Source organism: Dendrobium catenatum, unplaced genomic scaffold, assembly GCF_001605985.2.
Source record: "Dendrobium catenatum unplaced genomic scaffold, ASM160598v2 fragScaff_scaffold_289, whole genome shotgun sequence".
Lineage (NCBI taxonomy): Eukaryota > Viridiplantae > Streptophyta > Magnoliopsida > Asparagales > Orchidaceae > Dendrobium > Dendrobium catenatum.
The window spans coordinates 45039-66490 of record NW_021318751.1 but is presented as its reverse complement, the minus strand read 5'-3'; the positions used below and the strand labels follow the sequence as shown (position 1 = coordinate 66490).

General features: G+C 33.1%; 1 protein-coding gene across 1 annotated transcript; it reads left to right on the top strand.

The window, feature by feature from the left end:
• Positions 1 to 4044: 4044 nt before the first annotated feature.
• LOC110113925 (L-galactose dehydrogenase) lies at positions 4045 to 20635 on the top strand. Its single transcript, XM_020846646.2, has 4 exons — positions 4045 to 4402; positions 4477 to 5005; positions 12330 to 12458; positions 20234 to 20635. The coding sequence occupies exons 1-4, from the start codon at positions 4218 to 4220 to the stop codon at positions 20363 to 20365; spliced, it is 975 nt and encodes a 324-aa protein (XP_020702305.1). The 5' UTR covers positions 4045 to 4217; the 3' UTR covers positions 20366 to 20635.
• The last annotated feature ends 817 nt before the right edge of the window (positions 20636 to 21452 follow it).

Here is a 21452-nt window from a genome sequence, read left to right as displayed (position 1 = left end):
AACCCTTGTTGCAAAATTTTCATAAAATATTCGAAATATTCATAATATTAATCTCTATAACATATAAAAAGTTACACGATGAAAGTTTTATAAGTGCAAAATTATTCATATTTTTTGCTAAAAAATATAAATTTAATAAAAAAATTCGTAAAAATTACTTATTTTTGTAAATTGAGATAGGCGTGGTGTGATCAACCTCGAGATGAACAAGTCTTTTAACTGGGCTGACCGAAAAAAATGTATCGAAATTGCCTAAAATGTAATTTCTCTTTTCTTACTCAAGTCTTTTCTCTCATTTACTTTTTCCTATTCTTTGTTAATGAAAAACGAGTGAAAATAAAAACTAATTGCATTTAATAACTTCAGTGACTTTAGAATTTTTTTTATAATAAAATATTTAAATGACTTAAACATAATTATATTAATTATTCAACTTTTAGTCTAAAATCTTTTTTATATCTTTAAATCTCAAGATTTAAAATTACAAAAGAATACTCATAAATTAGCTAAGTTTATCTAAAATATTCTCGTAAAATTGGTTTACAAAATGAATAACTAACGGTCCCAAAATTTCTACTTGTACCGACAAGTATCAATTTCTTAAAAATTTTATCAATGTCAAAAAATTATGAAAAATTTAGTGAAGCTAAAACATAATAATATTTATGCTATGACAAAGACGATTTGTGATTTGAACTTATAATTACAATTGAAATAAATTTTTATTATTCTAGGTCAAAAAATTTCTTAAAAAAAGTAAGGTCTTTCACATAAAATACTTACGAGAAGGTACCTACACAAACAATCATATGTGTGCCAATGCAATATCAACTAATAAAATATAAACTTATTCAACGACATAATGATGCTAATTATGTGTAGAATTTAGTTGGGTTCTAATGTTGACTTAAACTTCAATTCAGTCGGTCGAGCTCTTTGGGGGTTGCAAGGGGCCTTCCTATGCTTTGGGTTCGAGGGCCTTGCCCACTCATGCAATTTTTCCATACCATCGTACAATACTACGGTGCTGTATATTTAAGCGCTACAGTGCTGTACACTCGTGATGACTTAGAGATAGAGAGTGGAGTGCCGTGACGCTCAAGGTATCGACACTGATAATTAGACTGGAGATAGAGAGCAAAGCACCACATAACTCTAAACTTAAATGCTGTGGTGCTGCGAGTACGAGGGTGGGTTGTGGGTTGGGTTCGTGTCGAATTTGATATTGACCAGCTGCTATTTGACATGACACGAACTCGACCCATTTTTATAAAAATGTTAGAAATTTCAACCCGGACCTGACCCGACCCACTAGGTTATCGGGTTGACCCAAACTTGAGGTGTAGGGTCCAGTGTGGAAGTCTAATTTGGGGTCCCCCTCATACATGTGTAGGTGAAGCGGAAGTCCGATGCAAACGTGCAGATGTCCGATGCGGGCTCTAGGGTTCGAAGCGGTATTGCCGGGGCACGTGGGTGCGGGCTTGGGGACAGATTGTGAGAGCTCGTTCCTTTGTTTTTCTCTTTTCTGGATTAGATTTTTTTTCCTCCCAGGATCGTCCAGGCCGATTGTAATATCAGTTTTTGCTCCAGGTTCGTCCGGGACGAAGTTGGATCGTCCGGGACGATCGGTACAGGTTGTGCAGAAAATCAGTTTTGGTTGTATGATTCGTCGGGACGAAAATTGGATCGTCTGGACGAAAATTCTCCCGTGAACCCTTCGCCAGGGACGATATGTCATTTTTCGTCTGGACGGAATTCCTCTCTTCATGGATCGTCCGGTACGAAGCTCGTTCGTCCGGGACGATCAGTCTGGATATATATAGAAATGAGATATTTTGAAGAGAGAGAAAAAGCTGAGGAGAGAGAAAAACGAAGGAAAAAGTGGAAAAGCGGATTTTCGGACGACGCGGAGCCGTTTTCGCCCGAAGTGGCTGTTGAGGAAATTGCTATGCTCGAGGTAAGGCACATTCCGCCTTTCTCAATTTTCAGAACCGTCGTGTTTGGCGGTATATTCTGTCCGGATTTCGTTTTCGTTAATGATTTTTGTCCGTATCTGTTGATTGGCTCAGTTTTTACCGCGTAACTTTCTGTATATTGTTGACGTGCCGAGTGTGCACATTTTGGTTATTTAATGCAATAGAATAAATCACTGTGCTGAGAAATGTAATAAGAGCATAGTAGTTATTTAATTATTTAAATTAATGAGCAGATAAATAAATTATAATTCATATCATTAATGGGGGTACTATGGAGGGCAATTTTAAATTATAAAAATATTTAAGACTCTATCTCTCCTAAATAATACTTAGGGCTTCTTTGATATATAAAAATAATAAGTATATATATAATTTAAAATTGCTATATATAAGTATACATATAGAATCAAGTAATAAATTGATAGAATAGAGTGACAAACTCATGAGAAAGTATACTTTTGAACAATCAACTACTATTGTTTACTATAATTACAAAATTATTCTATTAAAATAAAATTGTTAGTTGTGGAGATTCAATCACATCATGTTTACTTTAATTATTTCGAATGTCGTTATATGAATATTTTTGCTCCACCGTGGTGCCTACTAACATGGAATAATTACTTAGTGAACAATCACATCATTTCCCTGACAAATTGTGACCTTTGAAAGTTATAACTAGTATGTCATGGATCTGCATAGTTTTGAATGTTGCGCGACCAGAATGTCAATTTTGACACCGAGGCGTGATAAATAGAGATAGAGAGTGGAGTGCCGCGACGCTCAAGGTATCGACACTGATAATTAGACTGGAGACAGAGAGCAAAGCACCAGATAACTCTAAACTTAAATGCTGTGGTGCTGCGAGTACGAGGGTGAGTTGTAGGTCGGGTTCGTGTCAAATTCGATATTGACCAGCTGCTATTTAACATGACACAAACCCCCGACCCATTTTTGTAAACATGTTAGAAATTTCAACCCGGACCTGACCCGACCCACTAGGTTATCGGATTGACCCAAACTTAAGGTGTAGGGTGTGACGCCCCAGGCATCCATAGTGAAAGGATTCGTCTGACAGTCTCGATCAATCTCCATTCCTGCTCCTTTGCTCGGACCTGAAATTGTTAACCACATATAATGAGCTTTACAAAGCCCAGCAGGTCACCTAATACCTATAACTGAAATCAAAGCACGACGATGCTATCAATATGCATGTCAATCTATCAATCTGAATCAGTCAATCTTGGCTTGTGGGGTTGAGCTCGAGCACATGTGTGAATAGTGTAGGTGCAGGGTGGACGCAGGGTAGGACTCGTGCGTGTGTGGGATGTGGTTGGGGGGGGGGATCCGGGTTAATTTTGAGTCCGAGTCGAGTTTCCAGGTTGGCCCGAACTCGACTCAAAATTCAAAACGGGTTGAACATCGGGATCCGAACCCGATCTGTTCTTAAACCTGATTGACTCTAACTCAAAAATTTTGGGTTGAGTTCGAGTTAGGTTTTCATGTCGTGTAAATTTTCAACACCCATAGCTAAAGTCAAATTGGGCAATTTTCATTTTCATTTTTCAAGTTTAACTTGAAGGTTTGCCTTTTTACGAATTATTGAAATACGTCTTTTTATATTTTCTATGAAGAGAACAATACATGTGTGAAGAGAGACAATAAGTGAACGAGAGAGAAGAAAAAATAACACAATTTATTGTAATTTTCATAGCAAATTTTTGTTGTGGTGAGGTTCAGTAGTTTTTCTTAATTTTAATTTTTTTCACGTTAAATTCTAATTTTCTTTCTTATTTGATGTATTTTCTTTTCCTTATTTTATTTAACTATGTGATTTTACGAGTTCAACTCATTACAGGTAGATAGATGTTTGATCTGTCACAATTATTCCTATTTAGAAAGCACTTTTTATAACATCAATGAACTTATCTCAAAATATAAAATCACGTGGGTAATGTTTATTGTTATAAATCATATTGAGAACGAATTCCTTTACAGTCGAAGAATGATACACGTGATGTGAACAATATAAAATACAGCATTAGTTAATTATTCAATTAATCGGGATTTATCACGCGGTCGCTCGACGTCCACTTTTAACAAAGGAGGCGGGAACATAACGGCCGTACGCGGGGTGGCGTGCGGTCGCTCATCTCGCTCTCTTCCAAGCAATCACTGTTGCTCTAGGTTAGCTTCATCCAGAAACGAAACCAGTGCCCTAACCCTAGGAAATAGGAATTCATGGGGCAAACGAAGAAGCTCGTTTTGGAGAAGAGGGAGCTCGGCAATACAGGTCTCAAGCTGAGCTGCGTCGGCTTCGGAGCTTCCCCACTAGGCAATGTCTTCGGCCGCGTCTCCACAGAAGAAGCCCTCGCCTCCGTCCGTCGTGCTCTCGACCTCGGCATCAACTTCTTCGACACTTCCCCGTTTGTTCCCTAACCCTCTCGCCACCTTATGATTTTCATGCTTCCGTATCTCACCCACTTTGCTCTCTACTTAGATACTACGGCGCGACGCTCTCAGAGACGGTGCTTGGTGACTGCCTTCATGAGCTCGGCGTTCCGCGCGACGAGATCGTCATCTCCACTAAATGCGGCCGCTACGCCGAGGGCTTCGACTTCAGCGCAGATCGCGTCACCCGTAGCATTGATGAAAGTCTCAGCAGGCTCCGGCTCGATTACGTCGACATCCTCCAATGTCACGACATCGAGTTTGGATCGCTCGAGCAGATCGTCAATGAGACTATCCCGGCACTTCAGAAGCTCAAGGCCGCAGGGAAGACTCGCTTCATTGGGATCGCGGGATTACCTCTGGAGATCTTTACTTATGTTCTGGATCGAGTGCCGCCGGGCTCGGTGGATGTGATTCTTTCCTATTGCCATTATGGAATAAATGATTCTACTCTTCTGGATCTGCTCCCTTATCTGAGGAGCCGAGGGGTTGGGGCGATTACCGCATCCCCTCTTGCAATGGGGCTTCTGACTGAGAATGGATCGCCAGATTGGCACCCTGCTTCACAAGAACTGAAGGTAATTCATTTTTTTCTCTTTTTTTTCGACAATTATATAGTTGGAAGAAATATTATACTATTTTTTGGGCAGAGTTGATTTTCATGTGAATGATCGTCTTTTTGGAATGGGGCAAGTGTTATAGGGGCTAAAATTGTAAGAAAAATAATAAAATACATCGGGCTTGTAACCCATTAGTATTGAAGCTTACCATTAAAGGCTAGATTTGGAGTTTAGATCTTTAATTCTTTATAAAAAGGCAAATAAACGTCAAATTTGGCGCGGACAAATCTTATGAGCCATGAAATAAAAGAGATCCTTCGGTTTCGGCATTATTTTGGCTTATAGTTTTCAGCATTCATAGCATTTTCCTGTGGAATGAGTGGATGATTTGTGCTTTTATGCTGTTATTAGAGGGATGAATCAATGATGAAATACGTTAATTCTGATTAATTTTTGCTTCTGATTATTGTTTTGGTTGTTTTTCTTTAACCGTATTATTGCTCTTTGAACCATTCCAGTTAGATGGATTTGAAATACTTCAAATTACTGCAATTAGTGGTCTGGGTAGTATTTGAACCATTTGATTGACTTGATATAGTACATTAAAGGCTTAATAGGAAAATAATTAACTGCACTCAAACAAACTTTGTTTTTTTATTTTTATTTTTTGGACCGTTGGACTAATTAAGGCAAACTCACACACAAACTACATATGCAATTCTCAAACTCAATCCCTCTTGGTTGGTAGTTAAAGCTACCAACAAATAGACCAAAGTGAGTTGGGTCAGTTCAAGAAACCGGCATCTATAAACTGGACTCTTGCTGTTCTCTCAAATTGCTGTTGGAAAAAAATTAGGCAAGGAAATCTTTATCAAAATTTTGATTATGATGGATCTTTTCTGTTTCTGAATTTATTTTAAGATGTGTATAAAATATAAATAATAATTATTACATTTATTTTAAAGCAGATTATTCTTTTATCAGAATAATCTAATATAAAATTTTCCATTGCTATTGTTGGGATGGCCTGATACCTCCATTTCGTTGACATATTCGTCTACTTAGCTTGCCTTGCCTTCTCTAAATTTGCTTTGAAAATTGAAACCTCTCTTAACATCGAAGCATAATAACTATAATTTTTCAATAGAATAGATATGAAATAGTATTATAAAAAATGAATGTGGTCCATGATGATGATTTTTTTTTTTTGTGAGGATTAGATTAAAAAAGAGATTTGGATTGAAATCTGTGGACGACTGTGAGGAATAAGTCGTTTTTTTATTAAGATGTTCTCTTCTTGATTTTATTTGGCACATTTATTTTTGGGGCATTGTTCCGTATAAATGACGTGATTGACTAAGCAAACTTTGAAAGCAGGTTTTTTTTAAAGGCGGATATAAGAAATTGTTTGCAATTTATAGTATTTTTTAGAAAAATTATTACATGCGGAGTCCGGACTTAGAGCTCCAATTCGTGGTTGACACATTTTTTTGGTGAATTTATTTTTTGTATTATGTAAGCATTCATGCATTTATGATTTTTTTTTCAATTAAGAATCACTGAAATTGTTTAATTCATGTCAGACCTACGCAAGACAAAATTACAAAGCCGTAAGCAATTTGTACATAGAGCATAGTAACCAACATTTAGTCCAGGAAGCCAAATTCATTCTGCTAACATTATGTCACGAACGACACTGGACATTTCTTGTAAGAGTCCTTAAGGAAAAAGTCTAGCCATTCTTTAATTATTTGCCCAAAGCCACACACATGTCTATTCTTTCTATCGTCGTGAATAAATTCTATGAGAACGTGGAGGGCTCATTTGATTCAGATATATGAAATTGCCTATCAAGATTGCTAGCGGTGTGCCAACCTAGAAAAACAAATTGATTGCGGCATATTTGTTTGCAAGTATATGGAAGCATTTGTCTAGCGTGAAGTTGTCGGCTAGGCCGAACATCAAGATTGACAAGATAAAATGACATAATTTAGAGTGGAACTGGCTTATGCCTTATTATGTTCTACTGCAAAATAAAATCTTTATTTTGTACAAAGCTGTTTTTCATTAATTTATTTATTTATACAGTTTTTACATTCATCACTTTGTACAACTTTATGCAATAATATTTATTTATTAATTTACATTCATAACTGTGTACAATCATACAATTTTTTAAAAGAAATTCATTTATACAGTTTTTTTTATATAATGATTTTTGGAATAATATTTTTTTAGTAATATAAATTTATATGGGTTACCACAGTATATACATTATTCTATACAGTATGTACATGATTATCACAATCTTGTACACATAGTTTACAATCTTGTACACAGTGTGTATAAGCTTGTATTATACATTGTTCTACATAAAGTGTACATGATTATCACAAGCTTGTATACACAATGTACAATCATGTACACTGTGTGTACAAGCTTTATACATTTTTTTATCTAATGATCATTGGAATAATATATTTTTAGTAATATAAATTTATATGGGTTACTACAAAATGTACATCACTCTACATAGTGTGTACATGATTACCACAAACTTTTACACAGTGTACAGGATTGTACATTGTGTGTATAAGTTATATATATATATATATATATATATATATATATATAATGATCATTAGAATAATAATTTTTTAGTAATATATTACATGGGTTATCACAATATGTACATCGCTCTACATAGTGTATATGATTACCATAAGCTTGTACACAATATACAATCCTGTTCACGGTGTGTACAAGCTTATACACTATACAAAATTTTACAGTGTGTATAAGCTTGTGCACACTATATACAAGCTTTATATATATTTTTTTATTTAATGATCATTGAAATAATATATTTTTTAGTAATATAAGTTTGCATGGGTTAACACAGTATGTACATTGTGTGCGTTGTACACAGTGTACAAATTTTTACGCATATCGTGCATACACTATTTTTTTACAATTTTAATATCAATTATTACAATTAATAATAAATGATTAATTAACTTTCAATTATATTTACAATGAAAAATGAATGGTGATTGAACCATAAAAAATTACAAAGAACAATCAAATTTTGCAATTATTTTTCAATAAAAGATTACTACAACGAACAATCCATTTTTTCAATGAACCATTAACAATTACAAAGAACAATCAATTGTTACAATTATTCTTCAATAGAAGATTAATCAATATTACAAAGAATCATAAATTTAAAGCCAATGTCACTTTGATGCAATGATATCCATTATCATCCTCATGTACTTAGATGCCGGTTGACTGCTACTTGACCTGTGTATGAACTCCTCGCTGAAGCATGCAGACAAATTAGAGAGCGTGATCTGCTTTGAAGGTGAGCACTCTCCCGATGTAGTTGCCTCTTGGAAAGGAATTAAAGTTGAACGCTTTTCAGTTGCGGTTGTATCTACTGAAGAAAATTGTTAACATCGTGTATAAGTGGACGATCGGTGTACAAACTTGTACATACTATGTTCAGTCTTGTACACACTGTGTACGAGGAGGTCTAAAAAGTTTAATCTTAGGCTTTCTCTTCTTTTTCCAGTGACCCTTCAATCTAACATTAGAGATCCCTTTAAGTCTGCACTTTGGTGGGTCTTTCAATTTTATATCCAACACTGTGTATTGCTTAATAACTTATGATTATTTCTCTTGATATCATGAATCATGTTAATATTTTCAACCATGTCCATCACTGTAGTCAGCATGTACTATCATGCCTCATTCTCCTATGCTTGTAAGGCAATTTAATATGAGAATCTACTAATATGATTTTTGAATATAAATCCACTACCAAATTTAGATGTCTTTCCTATACCTATGAACATGTGGCCATCATATATATCTTTTTTAGCTTTTGCTGACCATCACAGTAGTAGGTACTTCTCAGGGATATTCAGAATATCTAGCTGCCTCAAAACTCTCATGCAATGAGAACATAAAAAATCCATCATCTCAAACTTCCCACATGTGTATTGAATGCTACCCTTTTTTATATCGAAATGAATAACCAAAGGGGTCAATTGATCCTTATTCTTTGTGCTCCCAACGAAAAATTTTGAAGAATCACTTGAGGTATACTTTGTACTCATCCCACTTGCATCATATAAAAATTTTTCCTAAAAAAATAAATAAAGCTTTCTTGAGTAAAATTGAGCAGCTTGATTTAATATTGGGTTGTTTTTTATTACAAGTACTGTTGTAGATTAATTGCATTTATAATCTTCATCTGTTCATTCAGGCATCATGTTGTCATCATCTTTTCTAGGCCCAGAAAACAACCAGTTATTGAACTTGTTGGCTTTGATATGCCATGACACACATTATTTGTAGTATGCTACCTTGTGCGGAAAGAATGCACATGTTAAAACAATCCTTATTGAATATTGTTGACCACTTATTTCTTATCCTAGAAAGCTCATTCAACCAACCATTGCTATGGAGGCTCCCTTCTGTGATTATTTCAGCTCATATTTTGTCGAACTACTCCTCAGAGTTACACTTCTTCAAACATTTATAAAAGAGTCCTCTGATTTTGTCGTTGTTATTGAAGCACCAAACTTTTGGTGGAGCCTTCTTAGAGGTGCCATTGGCACAGTCTATGATGTGTGCTAGGTGATGCAAGTTCTATAGCCCTAGTCATTGCCTGGTCTTGATCAATAAATTTTGCTATTGGATTTTTGTCACCCATTATTTGTACAAATGTTCTAAACAGTTACATAAATGATTTAATTATTTTCTCTGACAAGAAAGCCACTCAAGTAGAATGTTCTGTCAAAGATTACTAATCCCGACAAATGATGCACATGCTAAATTATATTTATTAAGCCTATAGCCAGCATAAAAAAATACTATATTTTCAAAACAATCATAATCTATATGCCAATCCCATCAACAAAAAAATTTCAACAATCAATCAAATTCATCAATTTGGGCATCCCATGCGAACATAGGGTCATCAACTTGCCAATCTTTAAATAATTGAATTAAAAAATTAGTGTCTCCATATTGAATTTTTGCTCATTTCTCTTTTTAAATGTAGTTGTAAGCATCTCTTTTAGAGAATCCAACATTCTCAATCCATCTAACTTCATCGATAAGGTAGGAAAAAGTATCTAGAATTCTAATTCCAGCCTCTATCATTGTTTTAAGAACTAATACTTTCTCATCACTTATGTTCCTATATGATCTAAGCAGATGTTTGTCTTCTGGCATAACTAAATCATGATTGTGATTTTCTATAAATTTATACACCTTCCAATTTCCATCTTCATCCACTATATACCTAATCATAGCTAGACAACCCGTTCTGGTATCTGATTTTTGATATTTCATTTGTAAATTTAAATCAGGACTCTTTTTGAAACTAGATTTTAAATAGACAAAGTTCTTAGATCTTATCTTTCTAGAATTTGGCTAGTAACCATGTTCCTTGCAAACACTAAAACTAGTATTATGTGCATACTTGTAGTACATCTTGTATGTCTCATTCTCACACTTGTACACATCCTGTGTACAATGAAAAAAATATTAAGTGGAAACACTTCACAAGTGTGCGTATAACATTTTGAAATAATTTTATGTATACACAATGTACAACTTGTACAAATTGTAAACAGTGTGTACAAGAGATTTAATACACACTGTGTTCAAACTTTAAATAATGTGTACAAGAGATTTAATACAAAATAGTTTGTACAGAATATGTACAAGTTAATTAATACAAAAGCTTATATAAGGAGCAGGCGATTTTTCAAAAAATTCAACGAAAACACGAATTGTGTACAAGTGCAGAATGCATTGAAAAGTAAAACACTATAGAAGTCATTGAGCATGGTATATCTAAGCGGAAATGTTATCTACTATTTCAATCTTTCTAACTGAACTTCCAAAACTTTAAAAAATGGAAAGAAAAAAAAATTACCACGCATGTCTACTCTATTTGAGGCATTTGTTATAAGAATAAATTGAAGAATACAATATATTCTCTAAAAATTTACTGATAAGTTTAAACCTACAACTACTCCAACCAAATTGACTTCCCGTTCATCCAACCTTGCAATCTACACACTATCATGTAAAGTCTCCATGGTTGGCTGCAGTCTTCTTATCTGAAAGTTTTCAGCCTCCGCATCCTTTGAGCATATATTCTCTTTAGAGAATTGAATGTCCTCCAAAGTAGTCTCTATCTTCTACATCTGTTCCTCCAAAATTTTGAGGACGACTCGCAAAAAAGTTTTATTCCATGAAAACTCTAAATTTTGAGAGCAAGTTGCGGGTTTTTTTTTCCAGAAAAATGAGTGTCATGTAAAACAGTTAGGTCTGATTGTCGGCTCACGCATTATTAAAAAAATTCACCTGGTTGCAGAAAAGAAATTCACCAAAAAAACACGTGTCAACCATGAATTGGAGTCCGGACGTAGCTCTACATCTGGACTCTGCACAGAATAATTTCCCTTATTTTTATTTATTTTTGTTGCTTAATATCGATGATGTTGCCTGTTATCAGACAAAACAAAGTTGGCAGGCTGATCGGGTCTGAGTGCACACTCACAAAGAGCTAAGCTTTTAATTTTTGTTGGCAATTAATTGACTTCGAGGAAATGTGTGACTCTTCTAATTTTTTCCAAATCTTTATCTTGGGAGAAATGCAGACCTAGCAGCAAAACAAAGCTATTTTTTTGGTCAAAAGCAATGAATTACTGTTTTAGCCTTATATTGAACACATGAATACCTGGAGGAAAAGTGAGGTTCAGTTTTTAAAATGATTTTAGAATTTTGTCAGATTTTCTTATTGTATGGCACAACTCGTAGGTTCTAGAGCAATGTAGGCACTTTATAGATTGTAATTTTCCCTATTTTATCGCACACCATTGTACACAAGGAAATACACATATAACAGTTTTGACAACTCAAACGATTTTAACATAAAACAGTTTTAACAACTCACACGATATTAACGATGATTGCAGGGAGATTAATAATTCACAAGTTAGCACCAAATAATTGGAAAAGGCTACGGATGATCATCACAATATACTCCTCAACACTCAATTGCATAAATGATCATGACTAAAGCTAAACCATGAAGGAATGACGTATTAAAGTGTAGAACAATCATGCTTGTAGAAGGGATGAGTTGTACAGGAAGAAACTTCACATTATTGATTATTTTTCCATTGGCTTGGTTTTGGAAGTACTTCTTAGTGGTATTTTAACAAATTTGTGGACCCAGCTTACTCTATTTCTATTTTCAGTTACGGTCATTTTTGTGGAAAATATTGGGATCTGAATTGTACATCCTGCTTAGTCTGCATGCAGGGCCGCTGCACTTCATTGTAAAGAAAAGGGGAAAAGCATTTCAAAGTTAGCTCTTCAGTACAGCCTGATGAATAAAGATATATCGACTGTGCTTGTTGGCATGATGTCTGCTGAACAGGTTTGTATTCTCCTGGAGCGCTTTTTTGTAAAATTTTGTGCACACAGCATATTTGATCCAATCTATTTGGAAATTTTTGGTTGCAATTAAACGATATATTCACTTATACTCTTATATTTCCTTTATTTTAACAATAAATGCTATGAGCAATTTCTTACCATGTAAAGTTTTGGGGATCGCAAACGTGTTTGATCATGCACATTGTTGATGCAGATTAAGGATCTCAAAGCACTTAAAAAGCTAAACCTAGTTACCAAATTATGCTTTCAGATAATTTTTCTTGAACGAAATGGATTCAAAACAATGCAAATTTATAGTAGAACTAATTGTCTTGCTATGATGATTTCAATGGCACAAAAATCACCTGAATCTTTAGCACATTATGCCGATCAAGGGTTTCTGGCTTGAATCAAATCATAAGACTAGGTCACCCATTCTCTCTCTTTTTTTTCACATGCATGTGTGTGACTTACATGGGGGGGTGGGTTGGGGTGGGGTTGGGGTTAAAAGCAGTTCTCGCTAACTGATAGGGGGTTGCCTAACATGCACCCCAACATCCTCTCTCTCTTTGAGTTACCCTCTATTATCACATCCCGTCCTTCAAGTTATGTAGCACATTATGCGGATGAGCATAATCAAGATAAAAGCCCAATTGCAAGGGCTATGACAAAAGCTCAATGAAAAGATCAAAGAAAAATGGCCAATTACAAGAGCTCAATCAAGAACCCAATAAAGAATCCATATTTTAAATTTTTTAAATATAATTTTGTATTTTATTTTCCCTCTGGAAACTTGTATGATCAGCTAATATATGATTAGTTATGGATGAAGTATTTAAAATAGGTGGTGAAAACACTTTCTTTTTCAATGACAATCTACACCCCCTCCCCCCTCTCTCTTCCCCCATTATTTTCCCTCTAGAAGTAGTTGCCTAAGAGTCTTGTAATGCTTATGGGCTGAAATGTTTTGTTAATTTTTAGTTTTTGAAATGAAATAAATTTATGGAGTAGTGCTCTTCATTTGCTTGATGCTTGATGACTTCATGTATGTGTCTTTTCTTTAGTGATATTAGATGGTTATCTTTTTTTTTTAATGTTATTCATAATTTCTTTTAAATATTTGCTCTAAACACTCCCACTCTTCCTCCATTTCATAAGCATCATCTAAAACCGATAAACTAGCAACCAAAACCTAAAACCATTCTAAACACTTCCACATAGCTATCGACCCAACTAAATAACAATTGAACCTAGTATAATTCCCTATATGTCTACATCTTTTTAAATTTTATCAATTTCTACCATCAACTAGATCATAAGTTCACATCATAAACTAGCATTCTATTATCATTTTCAACTATTTATCTTACATAAAAGTCACTCTCAAAGTGATTTTCCAAGTCAACTCAAACTGAACTAGTTTTGACATTTCTACTAACATAATCTTTTAAACTTTTCATTATTCCACCATAAACTCCAAAATGCTTCTCTAAACATCAAACTAAAAATTCATTGCTTTTCTAACCATTAATCTTACCAAAAGATTACTCATCATCATCACCAAGCCTCATAAAAACCCACATAAACCCTATATGATGAGGTGAGATGAAAATTTAAAATTTATTTCCAAGAAGTATAACCATTATTTCAAAAAAAAATTCCACTAATAATGTTATCTGAGCATTTAAATTTATTAGCACCTACTAATTTATCCATTAAAATATAAATAAAATTTATCTACTGTAATAATTCATCCAAGGAGTACATTATTATTGAATCAACTACATAACTTCTAATCTTATCACCTTCCATTGATATACCACAAGCATGATTCTGGAGACTTTCATCTAAATAATGGTCAAGACTTGTTCTTCCTAGCATGTATGAGCTTTGAATATAGATGTTTGATGAGGAGATAAAGAGTGCCAAAGATGGTTAATAAAGCATAGAAGATGTTAATTGAAATAGGAGTTACAATAATGCTAGATGGTTTGTCATATATTAGTAAATGAGCATTTCAACTTTTTTTGTTAATAACCTTTATGAAGTTGTATTTTTGAAATATGTTGATAAATCAATCTTTGATAAAGATACACAACTGTTATTTAAAATTCTTGATGAGGTTATTGAAATACTAGTAGAGTGCATATTTGTTTAAGTAATAATAAATAATGCAAGTGCCTATGAGATTGCAGGGAGGATTTTATGTGACTCATCAATATCTAAATAGGAAGAGTTACATCTTTCTATCATTTAAACATCAATTGGAGCTTTTCAATTTCATATAAACAAAGGAATATAAATGACAAAAAATATAAATGCATTTATATTTATTAAATATTTACAACTGATACAAGCCCAAAATGATATATGTACACAAGTTATGATACAAAATGATTCAATCCATCATTATGAATGCATCATGACTACAAATAATAAATATTAGATGCAGAAGGAAAGACATATGTCAGTAGCCCATGTCACTTCTCAGGCTTCTTACCTTTATGAAAATATATAAATATCATGTAATGAGCACATAACCTAACAAGTAAATAATATCCACAACTAAAGTCAATGCATTAATCAGAAACAATAATTATATATATAAGTACTTGTAGCAATCAATAGGACAATATCCTGTATATCATATAAATCATATACAATCTTATCATGTACAGATAAATTATCTCCTCCTCATATATTATATGTTCATATTAGCATTCTATCAGTCTAATTGCATGTCAACTGTGTCAACTAATCAGTTGTCATTAGTCACTCTATCTTATTTATCAATTCTTTATCATATGCCATTACTATATATATCTTTTCATGTATGCAATATCTACCATATCATGAAATACTATCATGTATGCATATTAATTGAGTTCAACAAGGTACGACATCCAATTTTAATGTGATGTTCCCAACATCTTTGACCCCAACTGTTAACCAGTTGGTTATCAATCTTTATCTTCCCATTATCATAAATCTTAAATCGGTTCGTAGGTGGCTTTCTCTATCTGTTGGCTTAACCGGTCAATCAATTATAGGCTAGCTTATAGGATTACACAACAAATTTTTTATTTTAAAAAAAAGCTCGTTGGCCCAACCTCCTGTATAAGGTATTATATTTTAAGAGCAAACACATGTTAATTGTTGTATTGACAGCCAACCTTTTTTACTTTTATGTAAATGCCATATTCTTTTTATGAATAATTTGTTTTATACAATACAATATGTATCTTATTCACGTGCAGATATTATGTTCTGAAATGCATGTTATGCCATATGAACGATAATCATATGTATGCAGTGTATCTCATATTCAGTACAGTAGCACCTGATTATTTAACAATCAACAGTTTTCCTCTTATTTCATATAAAATGTCATATAAGCCAAACCACTCAATAAAACTCAATATAAACCAGTCAAAATGCTCATAAGAATGTTATTTATCATATATCAAAAGTTATATAGTGAAAGTTCACTAAAACGGGAGATATTGTATTTTTATCAAATTTAGGAGAGAGAAATATACCAAACTTAGAATCATTGAAAACATAAGTAGAGTAGAGATCATTTACAATGATTAGAATTTTATTAAACATGAACGACAGACAAAAAGCCTCGGAGAACTTTCCTCTTTCCCTGCTCTTCTCTTTCTTCTTTATTTCCTTCCCAGCCAAGTAAAATGAATATGGGGGTGGTGGTGAGGGATATTATGAAATATATATATATATATATATATATATATATATTCATTTTAGTGCCCAGCGTTGTGGCACGCAAGATCTAGCGCCGTTGTGCTGCATGCCAACCTCAGAGTTATTATAGAATAGAGAGCTCGGCGCCGCAGTGGCGTTTTCTAGCATCGTTGCGCTTGCAAGCACAGCTCCGCAACACTTAATTAATCAAAATTTTCATGTTTTTAATATAAAGTCATTTTGGGTTATTATATGTTAATGAAGAAAATATGTATTTTTATTGGACTCCATATGCGTCCATTGTCTTAATTTGATGCTAGGGTAGTTTCCACAACATAAATATACTTCGTTCAAAACAAAAATAATGAGCAAGCTTATTTATAACTATTCATTGGTGTTGAGCTTGATGAGAATATTTAAGATAAGACTTATAATTTGATCAACTGTTACAAAATTCACTGCAGCTTATTTGATTTCTCAAATGTTTGAAGAGTTGCGATAATTTTTGGATGCTATCTTGCTTTTGAAGAATGGAATAGAAGTTCTGGAAACAAATTGAATGAAAGCAAGTGAAGAAGAATGTAACAAAGGATGGTCCTTTTTGGCATAATGTTAATTATGCTTTTAATACCCCAAAACTTTTAGCGAAGATATTAAGAATGGTTAATGATGAGAAGACTCTAGTAATAAGATTCATCTACTATGAACAAGTCAAAGTTAAAAATAACAATAGATTATAGGGGACTAGAGTCTATTAATAAAGAGATATAAGACATTATAGATGAAAAATGGGATGAGCAGCTATATTATAATTTTGCATGTTGTTGCGTATTTTTTGAACCCCAAATTCGGTATGAGAATGACTTTCATGTAAATAAAGAGGTTAGGATTGATTTATATTCATGCATGAATAGGCTTGTTGATGAGGCTAACTATTTTATGGTTAAATGATCAACATTTTCATTTAAAGAATGGAATAGTTGGATTCATAGAAGTCCAATCATGCTACAACACACACTCCTTGTAAATTTGTATGCAGTTATAATTTTACATCTAAAAGTTCTAAGTTTTTTCTTCAAAAATATATATTTCATTTCCTTCTGTTCTATTTTAAAATGTGGTTTGCACTACTTGGAGATGACATGCCTGAACTTTTAAAGCATTTGTAGTGAGAGTTTTCAATTTTTCTTGTTTAATTTTTGCATATGAATGTTGTTGTAGCATGTTATCAAGTGCATACAAAGATAAGGAATCGATTAGTTGTATGATGTATAAACAGATTAGTTTATATTAATTTTAATAAAAAAATGATATATACCCCAAATTACTGAGAGAGAAATGGTGATGATAGAATTCATCTTTTGATTTTTGATGATGCTTAATTTGATGGTGGTGAATGAATGTTTCAAAAAAAGTGATTAATCTGAAGTTGGTGATGAAAGAATGGTTTTTGATAATGATAAGAATTATTATATCATTCTTAACTTTGAAAGGGCTAATGAATTAGGAACAACTTCTGCGTGGAACTTGAAAGAAGTAATATATATATATAATAAATTACTTAGTTGTGTTATTAATCACTATTTTATCTTAAATTATATTGAATCTAATGTTAATTGATATTGTGAGTAAGAAGTAAAATATAGTGATTGAAGATGATTTTTTGAAGTTGTCGATGGGACTAAATGAGAGGATGATAAAATTGTTATATGTGATGAATTTTATGAAATGCTGAAATTGATGAACTGCTATGGATCTCGATTCTCATTGTGTATTTAAATTTTGAGTGCTTATTTTGAATCGTGTTTCAAATTTTTACTTTAAATTATCATTTAAGATTATGATTTACTTTATTTTGTATATTATTTAATTTTATTGTTTATGATGATGATTCAAGTAACTATGTATTTGTCATTTTTAATGATTTTTAATATTTTTATTTCAAGGCTTACCCCTTATTTGCCTTCAGGCTTACGCTTTGCCACGTTGAGGCAACACTTTTGTTCTTGATTTCATCTTTATAGATATACATTGCACATCCAAGCATTAATGACCAAAACAACCAATTAATTATATCCCTATAATTAAAGATTCTATAAATTTTCTTTAATTTATGCTTCCTAATCAATCCCAAATAATCATGGGGTTATTATCATATGATAATTTCTTTCGTTGACTAACTCTTTTAGAATAAAATTTCATAATAGAAAGTCATTCTAGTAGAACCCCTAATTATTCATCTCCACTTCATGTGGCTTTCACATGGCTAATTATTGTTGAGAATTATTATATTGTCCGAGCAAATGATAAAGAAAAAGATGATGAGATGATCCACCTATATTCAATCACTTGGTCACCCTTTGTTAACCATGAAACAAACTTAAGGTTAGGGTTTGATACTCAAATATCAAATTTTATCAACACTAATGCATCATGGAACTCCTCTAGGAAAATTGAGGTTTATCTTAATTTGGATAAAGAAGAAAAAAATCAGTGCCAAATCTTTATATCCAAAATGTTTATTGTCTACATCCTCAACTCAATTTTTGTGAGATGCCCTTCACCTTAATTTATCTCTCTATTTACTTTTCCCCCCCTCACGTGCTCACGCGGATTCGCGGCTTCCGCCCGTCTCTCGCGTCCGCCTCGTGTAGCAGCGGACCGGTCCCTGTTGGACCGGTCCAGCCGGCCCAGGATGGGCCGGTCTAACACATACCTTCTCAATCAAAGACGTTGTCAATTGTTGACATTGTTTATTTAACCCAAGGTATTTGATTATTTTGTGGAGTAACTATCTTTGCATGGGCTATCTAACTATATTTTAACTTTTTGGAGTTATTGTGAGCTCTGTTATCTCTATTTCATGATCTATTTAAGGTGAATGATCGTTCCTGAGGAGACAATCTTTTTGATATCAAAATGACAATTTATCATCGCTATATTTTGGGGCCCTCTAATTTGGTTAACAAACTTTCTCAATTTTTATGGTTAATTTGACTGTCCAACTTTGTTGGATTTGTGGTGTCAGCCGCCAAGATCTATTAGATGTTATATTTTGTTTGTTGATTGGAGATGTCAGCCTGTGGTGGTTGTAGCAACAACTCAAACTTTCGAATGAGAATTTTGATTTTTTTTTTACTTAGACCATGCAGTTCATTAGTTGGACTGAACAATGTTTTGCAAAGCAAATGTAGTGAAGTTGAGTAGATTGTACAATTTGAGCATATCAAGTGCCAAGTTGTCTAGAAGTGTTCAACAATCGAGCAACAAGGGATCGCATATGTTGTCATAGGATACCTTCGTCGATTGATCTAATTTTGTTAGTGAACTAAATGTGATTAATTAGATTCTGCCACATGTTAGGGATGGAAAAAGGTTTCTTAAGATGAGTGCCAATTGTCATTTGTTAGTTATCAGGAGAACTCCCTAAGGGAACACACTAATAACCCACTAACTAAAAGTTGACTTTAGGCCTAATTTGTCCTTCACAGAACTAGCTTAGTGAGTGCAGTTATGCATTATCCATTTAATTGCATTTTATTACCAGTTCTATAGCGCCAAACTTCAAATTATCTACAAATATAGAGTAAATGGGTCAGGCATGGACATAAAATTTCATGTGAAAATCACGCTAAATCTCATAGAAAATCTCACTAAAATTATCCATGAAACATCTTTCTCCTTATGTGTTCCACTCGTTCAGTTAGATTTATGTTCTTTTTTTTTTCAAAAGGGTCTAACCAGGCTCCTTATAAATCAAAATCACTTCCTGACCTAGCTTCTTTTGTTTATTGAGCTTGATAAACAGTACTAAACTCAAAGCATACTAAACGGGTATTTGTACACAATAAACAATTAACTAACAAATACTACTAAACTCAGAGCATATCAAACTAATTAAACCAAATTAGGCTAAATCAACCAAATTATCATGTCTTGCTATGAGTGCTGTCCATGCAGCCATAGTCCAAAGCCTTTTTTAATGCTTGTCATCAAATGCTTACGCTCATTTTGTTGTAATAAATCAAGCATGCTTGACTTTGTCTTTATTGTGGAACTTTTCTCTACCAGGTTGAGGAAAATGTTAGTGCTGCTCTTGAGCTCTCACTGGAAGGTATAGACAATGAACTTCTGTCGGAGGTGGAGACCATTTTAAAACCTGTGAAGAATCAGACGTGGCCCAGCGGAATTCAGCAAAGTTAGCTGTTGAGATTATTGCTGAATAAAAGCTGTGAGTCAATCTACTTCTGTTCCATTAGATGGTAGCGATTAATAATCATCAACCATCAGCACATCCTTTTAGTTTCCTATTTAATATTGCAATAAAACAACTCATGAAATATAAAATTTTATGATAAAATTTGTCATTTGCTTAATGTATGATATGATATGATACATTTCTTTGGATTTGTAATAGGTCATTGCAAACATTTGTATACTTCTTTTTTGAATGCAATTTACTTTTTACTATTATTTTGAAAATTTATGTTGGCAGACAGAAGATTTGGAGTTTTTTTTTTCTCCTTGAAGTGACAGAGTCAGGGCATGTGGCCATCAAAACTTGAAAATTCTTCTATGATTTTGAAGATCAGAAGTTCAGATTTTTCAAAATGTCTCAAATAAGATTATTGAAGTTTTTTTTTGGTAAATTTTCATAGTTTATATTAAAAACGTAATTATTGAATGGTAAAAATTACTTCATGCTAAGAGCATATGATTAGAGCTTCATACAAATTGAGTCCAGTTAATACCATTCTGTTCAAATATGCTTATTTAATTTGCTAGCATTAATCAAGTAAAAATATATTTATTGATTTATTTTACCGAGTGTGAGTTATAATTGAGATTTTGTTTGTGGCAGTTTTATTATTACTTTTTAAAATAATTTTTTAGTATATTTAAAAAATTATTTTATTTTAAAAAACAATAACAAAGCTGTCTAAAATGAAGCTTGAATTTAAATCAAGCTGTTAATTTTTTAGTGTAATATAATTTTACAATGGAATATGAACTATGATTTAACACGGCAAAAACAGGTCCAGAAATCAATCATTAAGCAAGTCCCTTATGACCATATTTGATATTCCCACAACTGTTATTAAAGCTGAATGAATATATTTTTCAAAGAAAGAAAAGGATATACATTTACGGATTTACCATCACAGTTATAGGCAAAATACAAACATAATAATGTGAAAAAAAAAAAACATACAAAGAGAAGGGTGAAAATCAAGCAAGGGAGTAATTAACAAACGCCAGAACAATAGCCCATCTTCAGTCATCGCTCAGG